A 23,011-nucleotide genomic window follows, 5' to 3' on the forward strand; every position below is an offset into this window, starting at 1 on the left:
ATATGCACTGACAATTGACAAATATCCAGAGGTGTGAAGGCCTTCTCCACCTCCATCTCTCTGTCCATGTCTCAGGGAGTGTGGGAGTGAGGTGATGACGTGCCAGTTCAACAATGAAGGGACTCTGTTGGCTGTTGGTCTGAGTGACGGAGCCATCAAGGTATCGGACTTGAACACCTTTTCTGGATTTATGTTCATTAAGGCACACTGTAACAAAACGTTTTGCACCGGACAATGAAAACAAATGTTTCTTATTGAACAAGTGCAGTTAGTATCTCCCCACAATATATTTTTCCTTTTCCTGCCTAATGAACACAACCCCGTTGATATGTGGCCGACCAATTGACGTGTAGGAGAATGATAAATTATAGATCCGTCCTTATAGATCCGTACTTGGGACATCTGAATTAATTTAACTCCATCTGTCTTTTTCAGCTCTACAGTATGGACAATGGGAATTTTCTACAGACACTAAGGGACAGCAGCAGCATTCTGTCCTCTCTACCAGTTACCGCACTACGATTCACTCTGAGCTCCCAGTCACGTTGTCTCCTGCTGGCTACCTGTGAGTAATACATCTTACTCCCATAGAAATAGAATTACTAGAATGGACATTCAAATTCAAGTCAATGGGTAGACTTGGCTGTGAGTGATACATGTTAGCCCTCTCTGAGGGCCCCTCTCCTGAACAAACATCACTTGTCCTAAAGGATCACACACTCATAAAAATAGAATGACTAAAATGGGAGAAGCCCCTCAGACCAAGGCAGTTAAGTGCATTCAAGGGTACAATCAATATGTCTGCCATTGTAGACCTGTCATTTCTAATAAGTTGACTTGGCAAGAGAGAGAGAAGATTTTAGGCCATGGTGTGGTTTAAGTAATAAACATCTTAGATGCAAGGGCATGGCACTAAATCATGTTTCTTCAATATCAAGTTAGACATTCTCAATGATGTATACATGCATCATTACAAATGTTGATTGATATGAAGCTGATACAACTTTCAGTTGAACAATGAGAACAGTGAGAGTTCTGCTACTTTGTCATGTTTCTGGTACAGTGATGTTCCGCATTTTGAGCCAGTAGAAGATTCAACTGTCACGAGTTCCTAGGGCCTCTGACAATTCTTCATCCTGTATGATTTAAGGCACATGGTGATGGAAAACACTTGTTTACTTCAGACTTTTTAAAGTTACGTGTAAGCAATTAAGCAGGTTACTCGTGTTATGATCGTAAGCAAAGATATGTGAGGATATGACATCTGGGACATCTTGGCATCCGGCTTTGCTCCTCCACAATGCACCCTAAAGCCACCCTTAAGAAAAATATAGTATACTTACTAAAGTTACTTAGAAAAAGTAGTTCACTACATCCAAGCTACTTTGTGAAAAATTATCATATGTAAATCTGAAATGTCATAAACTACAAATTGCAAGAACAGATCACTTTGGGGTCATACTCTATGTTTAGATCATGTGTAATTTAGCCTATTAAACACACAAAAAAGTTAAAATTAGGCAGGTCTGATGGCGAAAAATAAATTAAATGATTGTCTAGATTTTATTTGTACAAAAAGAGTAGTGTGTAGTTCCAGTAGTTAGCTACACTACTACATGGCAAAATAAAGTCATTAACTACTGAAAACACTACCTAGATTTGAATTTACACTGAACAAAAATATGAACGCAACATGTGAAATCTTGGTCCCATTTTTCATGAGCTGAAATAAAAGATTCCAGAAATGTTCCATACACACCAACAACAAAAAATGTTTGGCACAAATTTGTTTAGAACCCTTGTTAATGAGCATTTCTCCTTTGCCAAGATTATCCATCTACCTGACAGGTTTGGCATATCAAGAAGATGATAAAACAGCATGATCATTACAAAGGTGTACATTGTGCTGCACTCCTTGGCTGTCTTCATAGGAGAACCCTTTTTGGTTTCACGTAGAAGCCTTTTGGGTTTCATGTAGAACCCTCTGTGGAACCCAAAAGTGTTCTACCTGGAATCAAAAGTGTTCTACCTGGTACCAAAAAGGGTTATTCAAAGGGTTTTCCTAGCCGAATAACCATTTTAGTTTCTAGATAGCACCTTTTTTTCTAAGAGTGTGGGGACAATAAAAGGCCACTCTAAAATGTGCACATAACACAATGCCACAGATGTATCAAGTTTTGAGAGAGAGTGCAATTGGCATACTGACTGCAGGAATATCCGCTAGCTGTTTCCATATAATTGAATGTTCATTTCTCTACCATAAGCTGCCTCCAACGTTGTTTTAGAGAATTTGGCAGCATGTCAAACCTCCACATCCGGCTTCTTCACTTGCGGGATCGTCTGAGACCAGCCACCCGGACAGCTGATGAAACTGTGGGTTTGCACAACCGAATAATTTCTGAAAAACTGTCAGAAACCGCCTTAGGAAATCTCATCTGCGTGCTCGTCGTCCTTACCAGGGTCTTGACCTGACTGCAGTTCAGCGGTGTATCCGATTTCAGTGGGCAAATGCCCACCTTCGATGACCACTTGCATGCTGGAGAAGTATGCTCTTCATCGATGAATCCCGGTTTCAACTGTACCGGGCAGATGGCGGACAGCGTGTATAGTGTCGTGTGGGCGAGCGGTTTGCTGATGTCAACGTTGTGAACACAGTGCCTCATGGTGGTGTTAGGGTTAAGGTATGGACAGGCATAAGCTACGGAAAATGAACAGAATTGCATTTTATCAATGGCAATTTGATACCATAACGAGATCCTGAGGCCCATTGTCGTGCCATTCAGCCGCCGCCATCACCTCATGTTTCAGCATGATAATGCACGACCCCATGTTGCAAGGATCTGTACACAATTCCTGGAAGCTGAAAATATCCCAGTTCTTCCATGGCCTGCATGCTCACCAGACATGTCACCCATTGAGCATGTTTAGGATGCTCTGGATCGATGTGTACGAAAGCGTGTTCCAGTTCCCGCCAATATCCAGCAACTTCGCACAGCCATTGAAGAGGAGTGGGTCAACATTCCACAGGCCACGATCAACAGCCTGATCAATTCTATGCGAAGGAGATGTGTCGCGCTGCGTGAGGCAAATGGTGGTCACACCAGATACTGACTGGTATTCTGATTCACGCCCCTACATTTTTTTTAAAGGTATCTGTGACCAACAGATGCATATTTGTATTCCCAGTCATGGGAAATCTATAAATTACAGCCTAATGAATTTGTTTCAATTGACTGATTATCTTATATGAACTGTAACTCAGTAAAACCTTTGAAATTGTTGCATGTTGCGTATTATATATATATTTTTTATAGTTCAACTACCACCAAGCTACTGCAAAATGTAGTTTACTTTTTAGTCATTTAGCAGACAGTCTTATCCAGAGCATACATTTTCCTATTTTTTGTACTGGTTCCCCGTGGGAATAGAACTCACAATCATGGCATAGCAAGCGCCATACTATACCAACTGAGCCACATGGGATAAATGACTTATTTAATTACTAATTTAATTAGTTAAATTACTAGTTGAACTACTCCGCAACACTGCTACTAACCTTGAATGGGAATGACTGTTCTAGTCATTCTAATTCTATGCACAATAACAAGTCTGTTTTTGTTCCACGCAGACTTAGTCAAAATGCTCAGATTTCAACTGCTATTGTAACTCAAAATGCTTCTGACTGAACGAATGTGATTCTCAAGGACCGGAGTTGGCTGTCCCAATAGAATAGCCTCAATTCTTCGGGGCATGGACTCTACAAGGTGTCGAAAGCATTCCACAGAGATGCTGGCTCATGTTGTTGACTCCAATGCTTCCCACAGTGGTGTCAAGTTTGCTGGATGTCCTTTGGGTGATGGACCATTCTTGATTGACACGGGAAACTGTTGAGCATGAAAAACCCAGCAGCGTTACAGTTCTTGACACAAACCAGTGCGCCTGGCACCTACAACCATACCCCATTCAAAGGCACAATTCAAAAGTGGATTTAACAAGTGACATCAATAAGGGATCATAGCTTTCATCTGGAATCACCCGGTCAGTTTGTCATGGAAAGAGCAGGTGTTCTTAATGTTTTGTATACTCAGTGTACAATCACGCCTGACAAGGCCAATGAAATACACGCCTCGTTGGAAGTCCCGCCGTCCACAGGTGATACACGTTAGGTTCGGATTCATTCCTTCAATTTAATACCGCTCTTCATCGAGCCCAGGAACGGGGGGGCAAACAGGTGCTGCACCTCGTTTCCCTCCTTCAGGGAACAGTAGTTATAGTCATAATATTACGTTCCCTTTCAGTTGGTCAACTTCAGTACAACATACTATGGAGAAATACAATCACGCCCCAAGCCGACCCCAACAGATACTAAATGAAACAGCCCATGGCAGACCACCCAGATCTGACCCCGCCAGATATGACAGTCTGGGTATTACGCACACGGCACGTTGCCTAGTGAATTTCCCCGGTCCCAGCCATAATAAGCACGCTGTGGGCTACACGGGGAGAAGTGACATCCGAGCGATAAAACCTCACAAAAGTGTATGGTGATGCCCAACTTGCTGCAGCACAAATGTCTCCTGTAGTTAACCCTTTAAACAATGCCCTAGATGCTGCCAGACCCCTGGTGCAGTGGGCACGTACACCGCTAGGTAACCCTTGTCCCTTGCTGATAATATGCCAGGGAGATAATCCAGTGGGAGACATGCTGCTTAGAGAGCGCCCTGCTGCGCGGTGGATTACCAAAACAGACAAACAGCTGCTCACATAACCGGATATCCCGCGTCCTTTCAATGTACGTGTGTAAAGCTGACACTGGATATGTAACCTCTGTTGTTTTTCAGAAGGAGGCGAAAGGAAAATAGTTCAAAAGCTAACGACCTGTAGGACATAGCCATCACTTTCGGGGCGAAGGCTGCATTTGGACGTAACGTCACCTTAGAGTCGCCTGGGGTGTACAGGAAGGGTGTGCGGATAATGTGTGGAGGTCCCTAGCACATTTAGCCAGGTCCAAAGCCATGAGCAGGGAGGGTTTGTAGAAGAGGATCTTCAGATCCACTGACTCCAGAGGCTCAAAGCTGGTTTTGGAGGTTTTGTAGAAGAGGATCTTCAGATCCACAGACTCCAGAGTGCCTCCAAAACCAGCGCCAAGTCCCATGCAAGTGCATTAGGTTTAGAGACCGGTCTGAGACGGCATAACCTTTCAGGAACCGCACCACCAGGTTTTGAGCCCCCAGTGAGGTTCTGTCAATTCCCACATGACACACTGAGATAGCGGCTATGTGCACTTTTAAAGTGGAGAATGCTTAAAAAGCTCCCGTAGGAACATAAGGATGTCCCTCACAGAGCTCTGAAAAGGAACCAGTGCTTTATCTTAGTACCACAGCTCAAACATTTGCCACTTATAGCCATGCAGCCCTCTCGCCCTTGCAGACTGAATGGTAGCAATAACATTCAGAGGTAAACCTCTAGCCATCAGATTGGCCCTTTCAGGGGCCAGGCCCATAGGAACCAAATCTCCAGCCTCACAAGCCAAACGTTCCCGTGCGCCTGGGACACCAAGTCCCCGTGCAACAGGAGTTGCCACCGGTCCCCACCTAAAAGGCAAACGATCTCTGTGAACTAAGGCTGCCTGCCCCCTGACAATAGCAGAGGGTCCCACCAATGGGCCATAGCCCGTAGGCCTGACAGGGACATCCGAAGCGGCTGTAATAGCTGGTGGCTCGTGAGCATTCTGAGTTTGACTCTGAGGTGCTTGCTGAGGGCACGTAGGTCTAGAATGGGATGCAAAGTCCCGTCCATTTTCGTAACCAGGAAATACAGTCTGTACCAGCCATCCCAGATCTTCAACATAGGAACCACTCGGATTGCCTGCTTTTGGAGACGGGAGGATATTTCCTATCTCAAAACGGAAGCTGAGGCCTCGGGAACAGTCGACGTGATGATGCTGCAGAAGCGTGCGGGACTCACAACAAATTGTAGCCTGTACCCTGGCGTCACTGTTTGCATGATCCAGGGCTACACTGCACGTGCGAGCCATTGGTCGGAGCAGACAATGAGACTCCCGTGAAGTGCCATCTGAAGGACTGGGTGGACTGGGAAAGATTCTTCTTCTATTTCCACCACTCTTGAGAACAGTGTGTCTGAATGTGGAGAAGGGACACTTTTCATCGAACTCACATGCGAGAGAAACAACATGTTTGACGCCCGAGAACACTGTGGAACTTGGTTGAAAAAACTGTTTATGTGCCATGGTTTACCTAAAGCCCGGCCCACTCTGGGTACACAGGCTCCGGCGATCAGTGACAGTGCCACTTGGGGGTACTGTTGTCACAACGAGCCTCACTCGGTTTAGGCAGGAAGATGCTTTCCGGTAACTGGCTGGCACAAAGCGCTGGATCGCACGCATTAAATATAGGCACATAGAAAAAAACGTTATCATGTTGGTTACCCCACCGACCCGTCGTAGGTACAGGCGACAAAGTGCCTAGTAACCTAGCTGGGAATGGGACAGACACAGGGCTCTACAGTGCAGCCATTTTACTCGCAAATGAGCCTAAAAATTGATGTGTGCAAACTGAAAAAGACAAGTATGAGCACATGTGCAAGTTGTGATTTGTTGCAAAAATAAATGCTGCCGTAGCTATTTTCAAAGTATTTCTGACGTTTTGCCTCATAGTTGGTAGCTAATCGCACAAAGAACTATGAATCCCATCAAATGAATCTTTCAGCACTGGAACTATTGTTGCTGCACAAGGTATACCACCACTCATGCAGCAACGGGGCTGAGAGCACTGTGAGTGAAGGGCTGAAAGATTCATTTTTAGCATTGAAGTTGGTCAAATTTACCCGAAAGTCTACTAAAGTGTGACTTTGTGCTCATGTTTCTTGGCTATTTATAGCGTTTTGGTCACACGCTAGGTTGTTTGTCAATGTTAGTTTGAGCTCGCTCAACTACTAGCAAAGAGAAGAGATGTTGGAGAATCTCTGACAGACACACCATGCTAACGGCCCACCCCTTAAAGGGGCAGCTGATCATTTTTGTCTCACCTAAGTTACTGAATATTTGAGGGTACATTGTGCTTGATTGAGCGTGGAACACTCCCAAAAACCTTTATTCATGCACTTTTCGTCATTTCTTATCATAAAAACACTCTTCCTCAAATACTTTCATTGTGCTCCTAAATTTATTTGTGTGAGCCTACATTTTTTGACATAGGAGCACATGTGCTTCTTGTAAAAATGTCAGCGTAGAGCCCTGAGACAGCTCTGAAAAACTGACCCCTTCTATATTAACACACAGGGGTGAATCATAATTGACTCTAATTCCCAGGAATGAAAAGCATTGAGCTGACAACAGACAGCTCATTTCAGGGATCATATGATACTGTGTGTGGGATAATAGCGTGGTCGTGTCCAACCCTGCTCGTTCCCTCGACTCCGCTACCAACAACTAATCGCCCATAGAGCCCATAACCTGTATCACTGGACACTTAATAGGGACTAGTGAGCTACAGGCAGGAATCAGCAATGAATACAAATAATGAACCACCTATGGGGAAAGGACGCCTCCTTGTGGCCAGAGACCCTACTTATTACTCTCACCCTGGAGAGATTGATATACCCCTTAAACCCTGTGGAACGCGGGGTAGCAGAGGGGGCAGCATTAAACATGGACAAGCTTTTTACATATAGTAATAGTCAAAAGTTTGGACACACCTACTCATTCAAGGGTTTTTCTTTATTTTTACTATTTTCTACATTGTAGAATGATAGTGAAGACATCAAAACTATGAAATAACACATGTGGAATCACATATTTTAGATTATTTAAATTAGCCACCCTTTGACTTGACGACAGCTTTGCACACTCTTGGCATTCTCTCAACCAGCTTCATGAGGAATGCTTTTCCAACAGTCTTGAAGGAGTTCCCACATATGCTGAGCACTTGTTGGCTGCTTTTCCTTCACTCTGCAGTCCAACTCATCCCAAACCATCTCAATTGGGTTGAGGTCGGGTGATTGTGGAGGCCAGGTAATCTGATGCAGTACTTCATCCCTCTCCTTCTTGGTCAAATACCCCTTACACAGCCTGAAGGTGTGTTTTGGATCATTGTCCTGTTGAAAAACAAATGATAGTCCCAGATGGGATGGTGGGATGGTGTATCGCTGCAGAATGCTGTGATAGCCATGCTGGTTAAGTGTGCTTAGAATTCTAAATAAAGCACAGACAAAGCATCCCAACACCATCACACCTCCTCCTCCATGCTTCATGGTGGTAACCACACATGCGGAGATCATCCGTTCACCTACTCTGCGTCTCACAAAGACAGTGGTTGGAACCAAAAATCTCAAATTTGGACTCATCAGACCAAAGAACAGATTTCCACCAGTCTAATGTCCATTGCTTGTGTTTCTTGGCCCAAGTAAGTCTCTTTTTATTGGTGTCCTTCAGTAGGGGTTTCTTTGCAGCAATTCAACCATCAACGCCTGATTTACGCAGTCTCCTCTAAACAGTTGATGTTGAGATGTGTCTATTACTTGAACTCTGTGAAGCATTTATTTGGGCTGCAATCTGAGGTGCAGTTAACTCTAATGAACTTATCCTCTGCAGCAGAGGTAACTCTGGGTCTTCCTTTCCTGTGGCAGTCCTCATGAGCGCCAGTTTCATCATAGCGCTTGATGGTTTTTGCGACTGCACTTGAAGAAACTTTCAAAGTTTTGCAATTTTCCGGATTGACTGACCTTCATGTCTTAAAGTAATGATGGACTGTCGTTTCTCTTTGCTTATTTGAGTTCTTGCCATAATATGGACTTGGTCTTTTACCAAATAGGGCTATCTTCTGTATACTACCCCTACCTTCTCACAACACAACTGATTGGCTCAAAAGCAAATATGAACTTTTAACAAATCACACCTGTTAATTGAAATGCATTCCAGGTGGCTACCTCATGAAGCTGGTTGAGAGAATGCCAAGAGTGTGCAAAGCTGTCATCAAGGCAAATGGTGGCTACTTTGAAGAATCTCAAATATAAAATATATATTGATTTGTTGAACACTTTTTTGGTTACTACATGATTCCATATGTGGTATTTCATAGTTTTGATGTCTTCACTATTATTCTACAATGTAGAAAATAGTAAAAAATAAAGAAAAACTCTTAAATGAGTAGGTGTGTCCAAACTGGTACTGTACGTTGTGTTTCCGTGAGACTGTATAGCCAGAATGAAGCCTGGCCTATTTACGGGCACAGGGGGCTCTGGCAATGGCTGACGTAGTACCCCATTTGGACCATAACCAAACGTGGGGGCACTGTTTTCACTGTATTTTGGGGGGAGGGGCGCACTGCTCAGTCAGCCCCATGCCAATGCCCCTCGCTCTGGGGGTTACTCCAGCCAAGTGCTCGGGACCTGCTTCCTCATTGGAGGTGCAAGTAAACCCTGCTTCCTCCAACTCCAGGAATTGAAAATAGGATTGGGGTGCCATAATGCTGGGGGAAAGCTAATAAGATTCACTTGCTGGAAGTTAAGCATGTTAACCGACGTTAGCCAGGAGGATTTTTAGTCTAAGCTAGGCTAGCTAGCCTCTTTGACCACAGCACGGCCCATTTAGAATAACCAAGCGACTTAACGCTACATATACTAAATAAGAGATGTACTGTACCCCAGAAACTCTACTGTGGGGAGGGAGGAATAGCTAGTAATAGCTAGCTCGCCTCGGCGAGTAGCCAACCTGGCTAGCATACTACGCAGCACTTGTTTAGCCCGGTTTCAGCTACAGTTGAAGTCGGAAGTTTACATACACTTATGTTGGAGTCATTAAAACTCGTTTTTCAACCACTCCATAAATTTCTTGTTAACAAACTCGTTTTGGCAAGTTGGTTAGGACATCTACTTTCACATCTTCTTTGTGCATGACACAAGTAATTTTTCCAACAATTGTTTACAGACAGATTATTTCACTAATAATTCACTGTATCACATTTCCAGTGGGTCAGAAGTTTGCATACGCTAAGTTGACTGTGCCCTTAAACACTTTCTGTCAAAATTAGAAAATCTTACCCATATACATCATGGTTGGACATGTCTGTCAGATGCCATGGTTGCCCTTAGTTTGAAGATGTAATCCAGAGACAGGTGTTTTCTCCATCTCCATAGCTATCATACTCGAATTCCACTGATTTCAAAATGTGGTCCTCCAGAAAGTGGAGAGCATACACGTAACGTTAGCTAGCGAGCCAGCCAGCTAACGTTAGCTAGCAAACAGTGCACTTTAATTTGACATTAGGTTTATGCAGTTTTACTACCCAATACATACAAAAACTGCATTCGACAGGATTGCCTAGACATACTGTTCAGCTGAAGTAGACAGAAGCATGCTACAGTTGAAGTCGGAAGTTTACATACACTTAGGTTGGAGTCATTAAAATGTGTTTTTCAACCACTCCACAAATTTCTTGTGGTTAGGTTAGGACATCTACTTTGTGCATTACACAGATACTTTTTCCAACAATTGTTTACAGACAGATTATTTCACTGTATCACAATTCCCGTAGGTCAGAAGTTTACATACACTAAGTTGACTGTGCCTTTAAACAGCTTGGAATATTCCAGAAAATTATGTCATGGCTTTAGAAGCTTCTGATAGGCTAATTGACATCATTTTAGTCAATTGGAAGTGTACCTGTGGATGTATTTCAAGGCCTACCTTCAAACTCAAAGTGCCTCTTTGCTTGACCTTTGCAGACCTCCACAAGTCTGGTTCATCATTGGGAGCAATTTCCAAACACCTGAAGGTACCACGTTCATCTGTACAAACAATAGTACGCAAGTATAAACACCATGGGACCATGCAGCCGTCATACCGCTCAGGGAGGAGACGTGTTCTGTCTCCTAGAGATGAACGTACTTTGGTGTGAAAATTTCTACTCAATCCCGGAACAACAGCAAAGGACCTTGTGAAGATGCTGGAGGAAACAGGTACAAAAGTATCTATATCCACAGTAAAAACGAGTCCTATATCGACATAACCTGAAAGGCCACTCAGCAAGGAAGAAGCCACTGCGCCAAACTGCCATAAAAAAAGCCAGACTACGGTTTGCAACTGCACATGGGGACAAAGTTCGTACTTTTTGGAGAAATGTCCTCTGGTCTGATGAAACAAAAATAGAACTGTTTGGCCATAATGACCATCGTTATGTTTGGAGGAAAAAGGGTGAGGCTTGCAAGCCGAAGAACACCATCCCAACCGTGAAGCATGGGGGTGGCAGCATCATGTTGTGGGGGTGCTTTGCTGCAGGAGGGACTGGTGCACTTCACAAAATAGCCGGCATCGTGAGGTAGGAAATGTACTTGAAAATATTGTAGCAAATTCTCAAGACATCAGTCAGGAAGTTAAAGCTTTGTCGCAAATGGGTCTTCCAAATGAACAATGACCCCAAGCATACTTCCAAAGTTGTGGCAAAATGGTATAAGGACAACAAAGTCAAGGTATTGGAGTGGCCATTTCAAAGTCCTGACCTCAATCCTATAGAGAATTTGTGGGCTGAACTGAAGTGTGTGCGAGCAAGGAGGCCTACAAACCTGACTCCGTTACACCAGCTCTGTCAGGAGGAATGGGCCAAAATTCACCCAACTTATTGTGGGAAGCTTGTGTAAGGCTACCCGAAACGTTTGAACCAAGTTAAACAATTTAAAGGCAATGCTACCAAATACTAATTGAGTGTATGTAAACTTCTGACCCACTGGGAATGTGATGAAAGAAATAAAAGCTGAAATAAATAATTCTCTCTACTATTATTCTGACATTTCACATTCTTAAAATAAAGTGGTGATCCTAACTGACCTAAGGCAGGGAATGTTTACTCGGATTAAATGTCAGGAATTGTGAAAAACTGAGTGAAAAATGTATTTGGCTAAGGTGTATGTAAACTTTCAACTTCACCTGTACATATTCAGATCCTTTGTTATGAGACTCGAAATTGAGCTCAGGTGCATCCTGTTTTCATTGATCATCCTTGAGATGTTTCTAAAGCTTCATTGGTCTCCACCTGTGGTAAATTCAATTGAATGGACATGATTTGGAAAGGCACACACTTGTCTATTGTTAGGTTCTAATTCATAGTAAAAAACTCTATGAACACTATGAAAGCTTAAACAAGTTTATTATTCCCATAGGATCAATACAGCTCCATTAGACAAAACCATTTTCACACAAGCACTGATATTTAACCGTTCCTCATAGGCGGAGAAACGTTGTTCTTTACTGCTAGGCAGGACACTAGTGATAAGCCATAAACATTTATATCTCCCTTAAGAGATAAGGTGCTTCTACACCTGCATTACTTGCTGTTTGGGGTTTTAGGCTGGGTTTCTGTACAGCACTTTGAGATATCAGCTGATGTAAGAAGGGCTATATAAATAAATTTGATTTGATTAAGGTGACCCGACCTGACCTCAACCCCCCTCCATCACTAATCCATGGCTCTCTCCCCTTATCAATGCCTGCCAGATGTAATCACTTCCCTGCACTCAACACATTCCAAGCTTAATTGCACACACTATATACCTTCCTCCTATAACCATTAACTTCTGGTGTAGACCCTCTAAACCACAGCACTCCATTAGTGACATGAATAAGTATATTTTCATATTCTCAGAACCCAACAGTTTAAGGTCCACAGTTGACAGTGCATGTCAGAGCAAAAACCAAGCAATGAGGTTGAAGGAATTGTTGTAGAGCTCCAAGGCAGGATTGTGTCGAGACACAGATCTGGGGAAGGGTACCAAACAATTTCTGTGGCATTGAAGGTCTCCAAGAACACAGTGGCCTCCATAATTTTTAAATGGAAGAAATTTGTAACCACCAAGACTCTTCCTAGAGCTGGCCGCCTGGCCAAATTGAGCAACTGGGGGAGAAGGGCCTTAGTCAGGGAGGAGACCAAGAACCCGAAGGACAGCCATCTCTGCAGCACTCCACCATCAGGCCTTTATGGTAGAGTGGCCAGACTGAATCAACTCCTCAGTAAAATACACATGACAGCCCGCTTGGAGTTTGCCAAAAGACACCTAAAGACTCTCAGACAATGAGAAACAAGATTCTCTGGTCTGATGAAACCAAGATTGAACTCTTTGGCCTGAATGCCAGGCATCACGTCTGGAGGAAACGCTCCCCATCCAACCTGAAAGAGTTTGAGACGATCTGTAGACAGGAATGGGAGAAACTCCCCAAATGCAGGTGTGCCATGTTTGTAGTGTCATACCCAAGAAGACGCGAGGCTGTAATTGCCAAAGGTGCTTCAACAAAGTACTGAGTAAAGAGTCTGAATATGTATGTAAATGTGATATTTCTGTTTTTATTCTTTATATATTTTGTAAAAATTGTTTTTGCTTTGTCATTATGGGGTATTGTTTCTAGACTGATGAGGGGGAAAAAATCATACATTTTAGAATAAGGCTGTAACGTAACAAAATGTGGAAAAAGTCAAGGGGTCTGAATACTTTCCAAATGCACTGTAAATACTTTATTCTAGTCATGTCTCATCCTATATACCTACTGTTGTACCTATACTGTCTATACACACCATTGTATGTTGATATGTTTATATACATTATATGTATATACACTGCTCAAAAAAATAAAGGGAACACTTAAACAACACAATGTAACTCCAAGTCAATCACACTTCTGTGAAATCAAACTGTCCACTTAGGAAGCAACATTGATTGACAATAAATGTCACATGCTGTTGTGCAAATGGAATAGACAACAGGTGGAAATTATAGGCAATTAGCAAGACACCCCCAATAAAGGAGTGGTTCTGCAGGTGGGGACCACAGACCACTTCTCAGTTCCTATGCTTCCTGGCTGATGTTTTGGTCACTTTTAAATGCTGGCGGTGCTTTCACTCTAGTGGTAGCATGAGACGGAGTCTACAACCCACACAAGTGGCTCAGGTAGTGCAGCTCATCCAGGATGGCACATCAATGCGAGCTATGGCAAGAAGGTTTGCTGTGTCTGTCAGCGTAGTGTCCAGAGCATGGAGGGGCTGCCAGGAGACAGGCCAGTACATCAGGAGACGTGGAGGAGGCCGTAGGAGGGCAACAACCCAGCAGCAGGACCGCTACCTCCGCCTTTGTGCAAGGAGGTGTAGGAGAAGCACTGCCAGAGCCCTGCAAAATGACCTCCAGCAGGCCACAAATGTGCATGTGTCTGCTCAAACGGTCAGAAACAGACTCCATGAGGGTGGTATGAGGCCCCGACGTCCACAGGTGGGGGTTGTGCTTACAGCCCAACACCGTGCAGGACGTTTGGCATTTGCCAGAGAACACCAAGATTGGCAAATTCGCCACTGGCGCCCTGTGCTCTTCACAGATGAAAGCAGGTTCACACTGAGCACGTGACAGACGTGACAGAGTCTGGAGACGCCGTGGAGAACGTTCTGCTGCCTGCAACATCCTCCAGCATGACCGGTTTGGCGGTGGGTCAGTCATGGTGTAGGGTGGCATTTCTTTGGTGGGCCGCACAGTCCTCCATGTGCTCGCCAGAGGTAGCCTGACTGCCATTAGGTACCGAGATGAGATCCTCAGACCCCCTGTGAGACCATATGCTAGTGCGGTTGCCCCTGGGTTCCTCCTAATGCAAGACAATGCTAGACCTCATGTGGCTGGAGTGTGTCAGCAGTTCCTGCAAGAGGAAGGCATTGATGCTATGGACTGGTCCGCCCGTTCCCCAGACCTGAATCCAATTGAGCACATCTGGGACATCATGTCTCGCTCCATCCGCCAACGCCACGTTGCACCACAGACTGTCCAGGAGTTGGCGGATGCTTTAGTCCAGGTCTGGGAGGAGATCCCTCAGGACACCATCCGCCACCTCATCAGGAGCATGCCCAGGCGTTGTAGGGAGGTCATATAGGCACGTGGAGGCCACACACACTACTGAGCCTCATTTTGACTTGTTTTAAGGACATTACATCAAAGTTGGATCAGCCTGTAGTGTGGTTTTCCACTTTAATTTTGAGTGTGACTCCAAATCCAGACCTCCATGGGTTGATAAATTGGATTTCCATTGATTATTTTTGTGTGATTTTGTTGTCAGCACATTCAACTATGTAAAGAAAAAAGTATTTAATAAGATTATTTATTTCATTCAGATCTAGGATGTGTTGTTTAAGTGTTCCCTTTATTTTTTTGAGCAGTATATATATTTATGTATATATTTGTATTCCAGTCTCTAACATCGTTCTGATATTTCTTAATAAAAACATGTAATAATATTTGGATTATGTGAGTTGTTTTACATTTTTTATTGCTATGTATTATTGCAGCGTTGGCGCTATCTCTTTGAGTAGCCTGCCATACCCCAGAGCGCACAGGAGCCAGGTTGGGAGTGGGCAGCCACCACATACCCCGCGCCCAGTTAGACAAGTCCTTTGCTCCGACCACCAATACAACTCTGCTTCCTGCACCTCGGCTAGGCCGGAGGAAAGTCACCATCGGTAATTCCAAGATTTCTCAAGAAATCTTTCCAAAGAGTTTGTACGCAGTACGTGGCAATGCACACATGGAATGGTTCGAGCGAGGGCTGCCTGAGAGTGTTCCAAGACAAACTATACATAGATCATGAGTGTCTTTCAGAGAAATGTTATAGTCACATGACTGGGGACATGATCTCGACCCCGAACACAGCTTGTAGCCAACGTCGTCTCTGTCGTTTTCGTAGCCATCTTAGTAATTGCACCAACAAATTGAAGAATAAGTAATTGTTTGTGATTAGAAGACTTACGAAAACAAGTGCAAAATTCAGCCCACAACGTCCAGGGGCTGAGCACACTCTACCACTTTATAAAACAATCTAGTTTTCCAATTGTTTGTTTTACTAGCGTGAATCGTTCCTGTTCACACCGACGTGAAGAAAGGAATAATTGAAGGAATGAATCCGAGCCTCATGCTTATCACCTGTGGAAGGTGGCCTTGTCAGGCATGATTGTATATCCTTCAACCGAAGCCGCGAGAGTGCGACTCCCCATAGTATGTTGTACTGAAATTGACCGATTGTTAGAGAGCTATTGATAGACATGCATCATTGGGATTCTCTAAGATACAGAAAACTATAAAAGTATCTATTTCATGTACAGTATGTTTCGTACTTTGGGTCTCCTGGATCCCAGACCACAGACAAACCCAGCCGTTAATGGTTAGCTCTGCATGAAGTCCTCCCCCCCCCCCCCCCCCCCCCGACCGCCAGTGACACAATCTAGCTTTCAGCTTCAGCGCACCCACAGTATTCCCTAGCGTGGGGCTGCAGCTGAGGCTAAATTCCTTAACAGCAGCAAAATGTGAAAACTGCAAGGGTGTGAGTACTTTCACTAGGCACTGTGTGTGGTGAATCCCACTAACTAACACATAATCATGCATCGATGTCAATGGGAGAAATAAGGATTCTCCTCTGTATTGAAATGGACAATTACCAACTACTTCTCTCCTGTGTCGCTTTCTCAAGATGCCAGCGGCATTGTGAGGAGCTGGTACGTGTGGGGAGGAGAGTGTTTGTGGGGGGTGAGAGACGTGGGGGAGACTGGAGGTGGAGCAGGAGGAGGTGGACAGAGACAGACCCTCTCTCTCTCTGTCTCTCCCTCTGGAGAGAAAGCAGCCACAGGGGGGTCCGACTCAGCCATTCATCTGTATGACCTCTCCACTCACCAGAGACTGATGACCTGCAAGGCCAGGTGGGTAAAACATTAGTAATCCCTGAAAACAAAATTTTCTACAATACATGTTTTTTCCTGATGTGGAACATTATGACAATTTTATCATTATTTAAAATAAACATTTTAGTGTGCCTGAGTCTGGTGTTGTGGTTAGCCCCCCTGACCACGGACCAAATATACTCCTAGCAAAGTGGGTACTAATTCTGTTTTAGCGCTTCTCATCTGTCTATTCCAGTGTGCTGTCAAATAAATACAAAAGATGTGAGAAGGTCGGAACTATGAACTTCCTTTACAAAATAAACACATTTTGAGTCACTTTAGGTCGTTCTTTCAACCAGTATTTATTTTCCACCATTTTATTTTCAGCTCCACAAGAACAGTTATGGATGGACATCGTTTTCGGGTTTTCGCAGTGACTTTTCACCCCGAGATGGAGAGAGAATTCATCTCTGGGGGTTGGGACAACACCATACAGGTAACAATTGCAGTTTACTGTATAAAATCCCAAAATCTTAAGAAGCTTGATTTGTGGTTTGTAAACACTAGTCCGGTCTAGTAACTAGAGACCACATTCTTACATTTGTTCTAGGACAGGGGTGTCAAACTCGATTCCTGCAGGGCAGTGTATCTGTTGGCTTTTGTTAGTTATGTTATTTATTGTAAATTCGTATTCAGTTAAGACCTAGAGCGGTGACATTGACATGAATTGATCAATGAAGTACAAGGTAGGAGTGCTAACCTGCAGACACATGGCCCTCCAGGAATTTCGTTTGACACCCCTGTTTTAGGAGATCAATTTCGAAACTGCCGTGGCAAGCAAGCCGATTTTCCTGTGAAAGTCATTCAATTCAATTAATTCAATTCATTTCAAATATATGTCTAATAATATTTGTCTTCTCACAGTTTTGGGATACCAGACAGCAGCATTCTGTCAGGTAAAACTGTAATTGTTTTATTTGTCTTCAATCATTATGGTTTATGCGTCAGGATTATGGTGTATGTATCCAGATTTGCCATGGACAGGTTTTATCAGGCATTATCTTTGTCTACCCCGCTTTTAGGATGCTTTCGGGTCCTCACGTGTGTGGTGACACGCTTCAGATCGACCCAGCTGTCAATCACATCCTGTCTGGCTCCTGGAGGAAGGACAACGCACTGGAGGTGACAACAACAGCAACAAACAAACAGGGTTGGGTAGTAACGGATTACATGTAACAGGGATGACGTAATCAGAATACAAAAATTAAGTCACAGCCCAGATAACTTTTGAAAAATGTGCAGACATATTACAGTCAAAAATTAAATAAAAAAACACTTGATTCAACTTATCAAGGGCTTGATGATTATTTGACGAGTAGAATCAGGTGTGCTTGTCTAGGGCCACAACAAAAAGATGTACTGTTGGGGGTACTCAAGGACTAGAGTTGAGAAACAGTGTACTAGACTGTTATAGTATTTAAATGAATTATTTAAAAAAAAATGTGGGTTCGGAAAGCTTTCCCTGGAACTTGACAGTGCAGCTGACCTCTTAGCCGTGATGCCAGTAAATCAAGAAGATGCATTAGGAAGTTGAGTCAGCACTTGCCCAAGATTGATGGTTCCCACTAGCTACAGTGTATATGGTTAAAATGTATGAAAACAAACATAAGCTTTTTGGTCTTAATTTAAGGATAAGGTTAGCAGTGTGTTTAGGGTTAGGATTAAGGTTAGGGTTAGGTTTCAAATCAAATTTTAAGAAGAGAAATAGGTTGGGTTTATGACTTTGCCACTTGTCCAGATAGTGATGACCAAGATTGCTGGAGGGTTATTTAGAGATTGAATTTACACTGAATATACCAAACATAAGAAACACCCCCTTTTTGCCCTCAGAACAGCCTCAATTTGTCAGGGAATGGACTCTACAAGGCGTCGAAAGCGTTCCACCGGGATGCTGGCCCATGTTGACTCCAATGCTTTCCACAGTTGTGTAAAGTTGGCTGGATGTTCTTTGGGTGGTGGACCATTCTTGATACACACGGGAAACTGTTGAGCATGAAAAACCTAGCACCGTTGCAGTTCTTGACACAAACTGGTGCACCTGGCACCTACTACCACACAGTACCATGTTCAAAGGCACTTACATTTTTTGTCTTTCCCATTCACCCTCTGAATGGCACACATAAACAATCCATGTCTCAATTGTCTCAAGGCTTAGAAATCCTTGTTTGACCTGTCTCCTCCCCTTCATCTACACTGATTAAAGTGGATTTAACAAGTGACATCAATAAGGGATCATACTGCACCTTTCACCTGGTCAGTCTAGGTCATAAAGAGAGCAGGTGTTCTAATGTTTTGTATACAGTACGCAGTGTATTTGTTTGCAGCATAAACTGAGAAGGCTAACCAAGGAAGTCATCCAAAAGTAATCCGATTTTATTCAGTACATACTGAGAGGTTTAGGGTAACCTTTCTCAGGGTTAAAGGTTAGAGATCTGTCTAGTTACAGTAAGTCACATAATCCTGCAATCATTGTCTCTGACTTTGACAACATATTATTATTGTCATCTTAATACAAAATTGTTTCCTCTCAGCTGTAACTTTACACAAACTTTAACAATTGTTTTTCTATTTTATTCAATGTGATTATTATCTCCATATTGATACCAGGGCATGACCCTAAAACTATAGCTTATTACACAATGTATTGGGACATTTGGGTGCCAAAGTGGGTGCAGACAAGACAGCTGCAATGCATGCATATGCATAGCATGCATACTTATCTCTCTCTTGCACTCTTTCTCTCTCTCTTTTAGATCTGGGATTATGTCTCAGGTCAGAAAGTGACTGAAGTGCCTCATGACTACCAAGGAGAGAGCAAAGTGAGTCCATCAACATAGCCACAAAACATGATCTAAACCTCAACTACTAGTCCAAAGGTTATATCTAGAACTTAATAAGGTTTTTCGGCTGTCCCCATGGGAGAGGCCTTTGAATAACCCTTTTGGGTTCCAGGTACAACCGTTTTCGATTCCATGTAAAAACCCTTTCCACAGAGGTTTCTACATAGAACCGAAAGGGTTCTACCTGGATAACACAAGGGTTCTTCAACGGGTTATCCCATTGGGACACCCAAAGAACCGTTCTGGAATGATTTTGTTCTAAAAGTGCTTGTGTCAAATTGTTGTGAACACAGATCTACACATGCCATTGGCTTGGCCAGGATCATATCGTGGCAGCTGGGAGCCAATCAAATATGCTGAGAGTCATCAACCGCTGGACTATGACGGTTAGTATATTGGTATTTTAGGTACAGTATAAAGTAGCAAAGTTTATAATTATGTAGGAATTCTTGTGAAGTAAGATGTCTTGCACCTTTGTTCAAGCCTATTATTGCGCGGTGAGTCGATTATACAGTAAGCAAAACTCTGAGAGAAGCGATAATACATTTATTTTTGCACTTTATAAACAAAAAATGGCACTCGACAGTTTACTTGCCATTTTACAATGGGCACCTCTTAGCTAGCAACTGTTTACCTTCCTCCTACAGCACGTTGTTGTTATACCCTCTGATGTTATAGTAAAAAAAAAAAAGGTTAAAGGGACAATCCACTCAAAAAAAAATATGTATTTTTTTTCATTAGTCCACTGTTGATACAGTCCCAAAATGTTTTGCATGTCAGCAGTCAAGTTTTCAAGATATTGGAATGATGCGTTTTGCATTATATGATTATTTTTGCATCATCATGATGATGTGGCCGGTGACACTGCTCAATGTAATCACATCAAGGTCCTTCACCATTGTTCTCATCTGGTAATCAATGGCACTTCTTTGTCCTAATAATGCATGGAAATACATATATTTGTTCAAATCAACAATGAAGAAATGTATATAATTATGAATTCACAGAAATCTAATATTCTTAAACCACCTCTTTCTATTTCTGTCTTTATTTGTCTCTCTTTTACTCTTCCTCTCCTTCTTCCTCCCCCTCCCTCTTTCTCTTTCTCTTTCTCCCCCTTGCTCTCCCTCCTCTCCCTCTCCCTTCCCACTCAGACTGAGTCCAGGTTGCTGGGCCTTTCCTCGGCCGTGTTTGGCTCGTCCGTGTGTCTGGCGGGGAAGTGGACAGGCCTGATTGCAGCCACTTCTGGGACCAGTGTGTATCTGCTGGAGCGAGATGGTCAGCAGCATTCCAAAAAGTAGGGCCTCTAAGGAGAAATGATGTAACATTCAACGGCACCGTTCGGTTGTCGGTCGCTGTGTGTTTAACTAACGCAGAACATTACGTTTTGGTTTACATGTCCTGAATGTAAAGATGTAAACTTGTTTTAGTAAAAAAATAAAAAAGAATAATTCTAAAACATTTTTTTTTGGTGCACACGGATTACTTAACTCAAATGTAACGCAAGAGGTACCAAATGATTTAATGTTGTATTCATATATTTGCTAAAGCTCTTCAACATTCATATCCTGCATGTAAGCAACAGTATTTTGTTTTAGTCTCCCTCTAAACTTACTGTTGTTAATTCTGCTTTTATTACTTGATGTTGAAATGTTGAGTTACAGAACATACACTCTTTTTATATATAAGACATTGTCATGTGCATGTGGATATATTTCAACATTGCAGTGTGATTACAGACACATGAGAGCAGACTTTTGTGAAAAAATGTTGACTGCCAAAGTGCCTGAGGCCTGTTGCTCCAGTCATTGGCTCACAAGACTAAACAACTATAGGACATAAGTCCAAAGTTAACTAACTTTAGGGAGTGTTTGCAAACTAGCAGGCTTCAACGTTTCATAAGAGGGCATCCAAGGGATCTGTAAAATGTGAGCAGGAGATTAGACAAAGAACAATGGAATTTCAAAGCAGCCATAATATAAAAAGTGAATACTTATCTAATTAAACCAGTCTATGTCAATCAAATGTTCTTGTGCTGTCTTTTGTTTATTTCTTAATTAGACTATAGCAACCTGTTTTTACTTGGGAAGTAAATAGCAAAAGGGATATTTGGCTAACTTCTCTGTTTGGAACAGATAGTTCTAGACACTCCCTTGTCCCTCCCTCGAACTCCAGATTCACTGGTAAAAAAAAAAAGTGGAATTCAGTCTGGCCTGGGGAGTTACATAAGGGCACTTTAGTATAGGAAGTCCGAATGGCTTACACCGGGATAGAGCTCAGAGCAGACAGACAGCACTCAGCCAGAGAGAGGAGGTTAAAAACAGAGTAGGAGAAGGGAGAGAACATTTTGGAAACAAATATTCTAGGAGATAGGGATAGTAAGAAGGGAGTAAGATCATATTGTCAAATCTTACAGAGAGAGAGAGCGAGAGAGAGAGAGAGAGAATAAGAACAAGGAGAGATAGAGTAGACAAAGGCTAGTTTGAGAGCAGACACCAGAATCTACAGCAGCTAAGGTGGAGACAGATACCATATACTCTTCTGTGCTTTTCTCGTCTTCAGAAGACGAGATACAGAGAAAGCTATTTAGGATAAACAAAAGAAAAGTGAGAGATCTTGCATAGAGAGAGAGAGAAGTTAGCAAGCTAGAGTGATACAGAGAGAAGAACAAGCAAGTCAACTTACTGTGCATACTGACAAAGAGGACCAACCACTCCAAGAAGATAAGCAGAAGACCGGACTTAAACACTTTTACGTTCTTGGGCTCCCTGTGGTCTTCTCTTGGTCTCCTTGTCGTCTGCTTGCGGTTCTGCTTCCTCGTGGAGGAATTTGAAGTCATGGCTGGGAAAGAAGAGCTGTCGTTAAGCGAGGCCATTATGGCAGCGGGTGACGCATTCCACCGCTTCCCCCTGATTAAGGTCCAAGGGGTCCCTCTCATGTGCCACATTGTCCACAACTGGGACTCTATCTGGGCCTTCCACCCCGATCCCTCCGATCTCCTCATTGCCACCTACCCCAAAGCAGGTAACTGGAAAGAGGTGATTTATTCAATGATGTTGTCATTCACAGATGATTAAAGGTAGCCTGGTTAAACCAGACTGAATACTGCACTCACAGAATGATGCGGTCATAGGGTTCAAGCTGGTTTAACCAGGCTAGATCAAAAGGACAAGTATGAAATCAAAGTTTGTCAGATACTTTGAGACCTTAAAAGTAGTTGAACGCCAAGATGAGTCCATACACCACGGCATCGGTTGTCTAAAGCTAGCTTCATAGGAGGCTGGTGAGGGGAGGACATAGTAATGGCTGGAATGGAGTGAATGGAATGGTGTCAAACGCATGTAAATCATGTGTTTGATACTGTTCCAATAATTCCATTCCAGCCATTACTATGAGACCATCCTCCGAAATGAAGGTGCCTCC

At 43.1% G+C, this 23,011-nt stretch overlaps 2 protein-coding genes across 4 annotated transcripts in view; both read left to right on the plus strand.

Annotated features, from left to right (window-relative positions):
- LOC115162282 (WD repeat-containing protein 38) overlaps nucleotides 1-21,613 on the plus strand; it is a 41,023-nt gene extending 19,410 nt beyond the window's left edge. For 2 of the 3 annotated variants that reach the window (XM_029713447.1, XM_029713439.1), the window contains 9 exons: nucleotides 76-160; nucleotides 436-565; nucleotides 16,502-16,727; nucleotides 17,076-17,184; nucleotides 17,613-17,644; nucleotides 17,771-17,870; nucleotides 19,502-19,567; nucleotides 19,882-19,974; nucleotides 20,743-21,613. In XM_029713447.1, coding sequence (XP_029569307.1) covers nucleotides 76-160; nucleotides 436-565; nucleotides 16,502-16,727; nucleotides 17,076-17,184; nucleotides 17,613-17,644; nucleotides 17,771-17,870; nucleotides 19,502-19,567; nucleotides 19,882-19,974; nucleotides 20,743-20,889 — 988 coding nt within the window. In that variant the 3' untranslated portion in view covers nucleotides 20,890-21,613. Of the gene's footprint in view, nucleotides 1-29; nucleotides 161-435; nucleotides 566-16,501; nucleotides 16,728-17,075; nucleotides 17,185-17,612; nucleotides 17,645-17,770; nucleotides 17,871-19,501; nucleotides 19,568-19,881; nucleotides 19,975-20,742 lie in introns of all 3 variants that reach the window. The other variant, XM_029713456.1, reaches the window with a different exon arrangement.
- Nucleotides 21,614-21,797: 184 nt separating this feature from the next.
- The window catches only part of sult1st6 (sulfotransferase family 1, cytosolic sulfotransferase 6), a 50,480-nt gene continuing 49,266 nt past the window's right edge, over nucleotides 21,798-23,011 (plus strand). The window contains exon 1 of the mRNA XM_029713468.1: nucleotides 21,798-22,612. Coding sequence (XP_029569328.1) covers nucleotides 22,426-22,612 — 187 coding nt within the window. The 5' untranslated portion in view covers nucleotides 21,798-22,425. The remainder of the gene's footprint in view (nucleotides 22,613-23,011) is intronic.

Source organism: Salmo trutta, chromosome 2 (assembly GCF_901001165.1).
Source record: "Salmo trutta chromosome 2, fSalTru1.1, whole genome shotgun sequence".
Classification (NCBI taxonomy): domain Eukaryota; kingdom Metazoa; phylum Chordata; class Actinopteri; order Salmoniformes; family Salmonidae; genus Salmo; species Salmo trutta.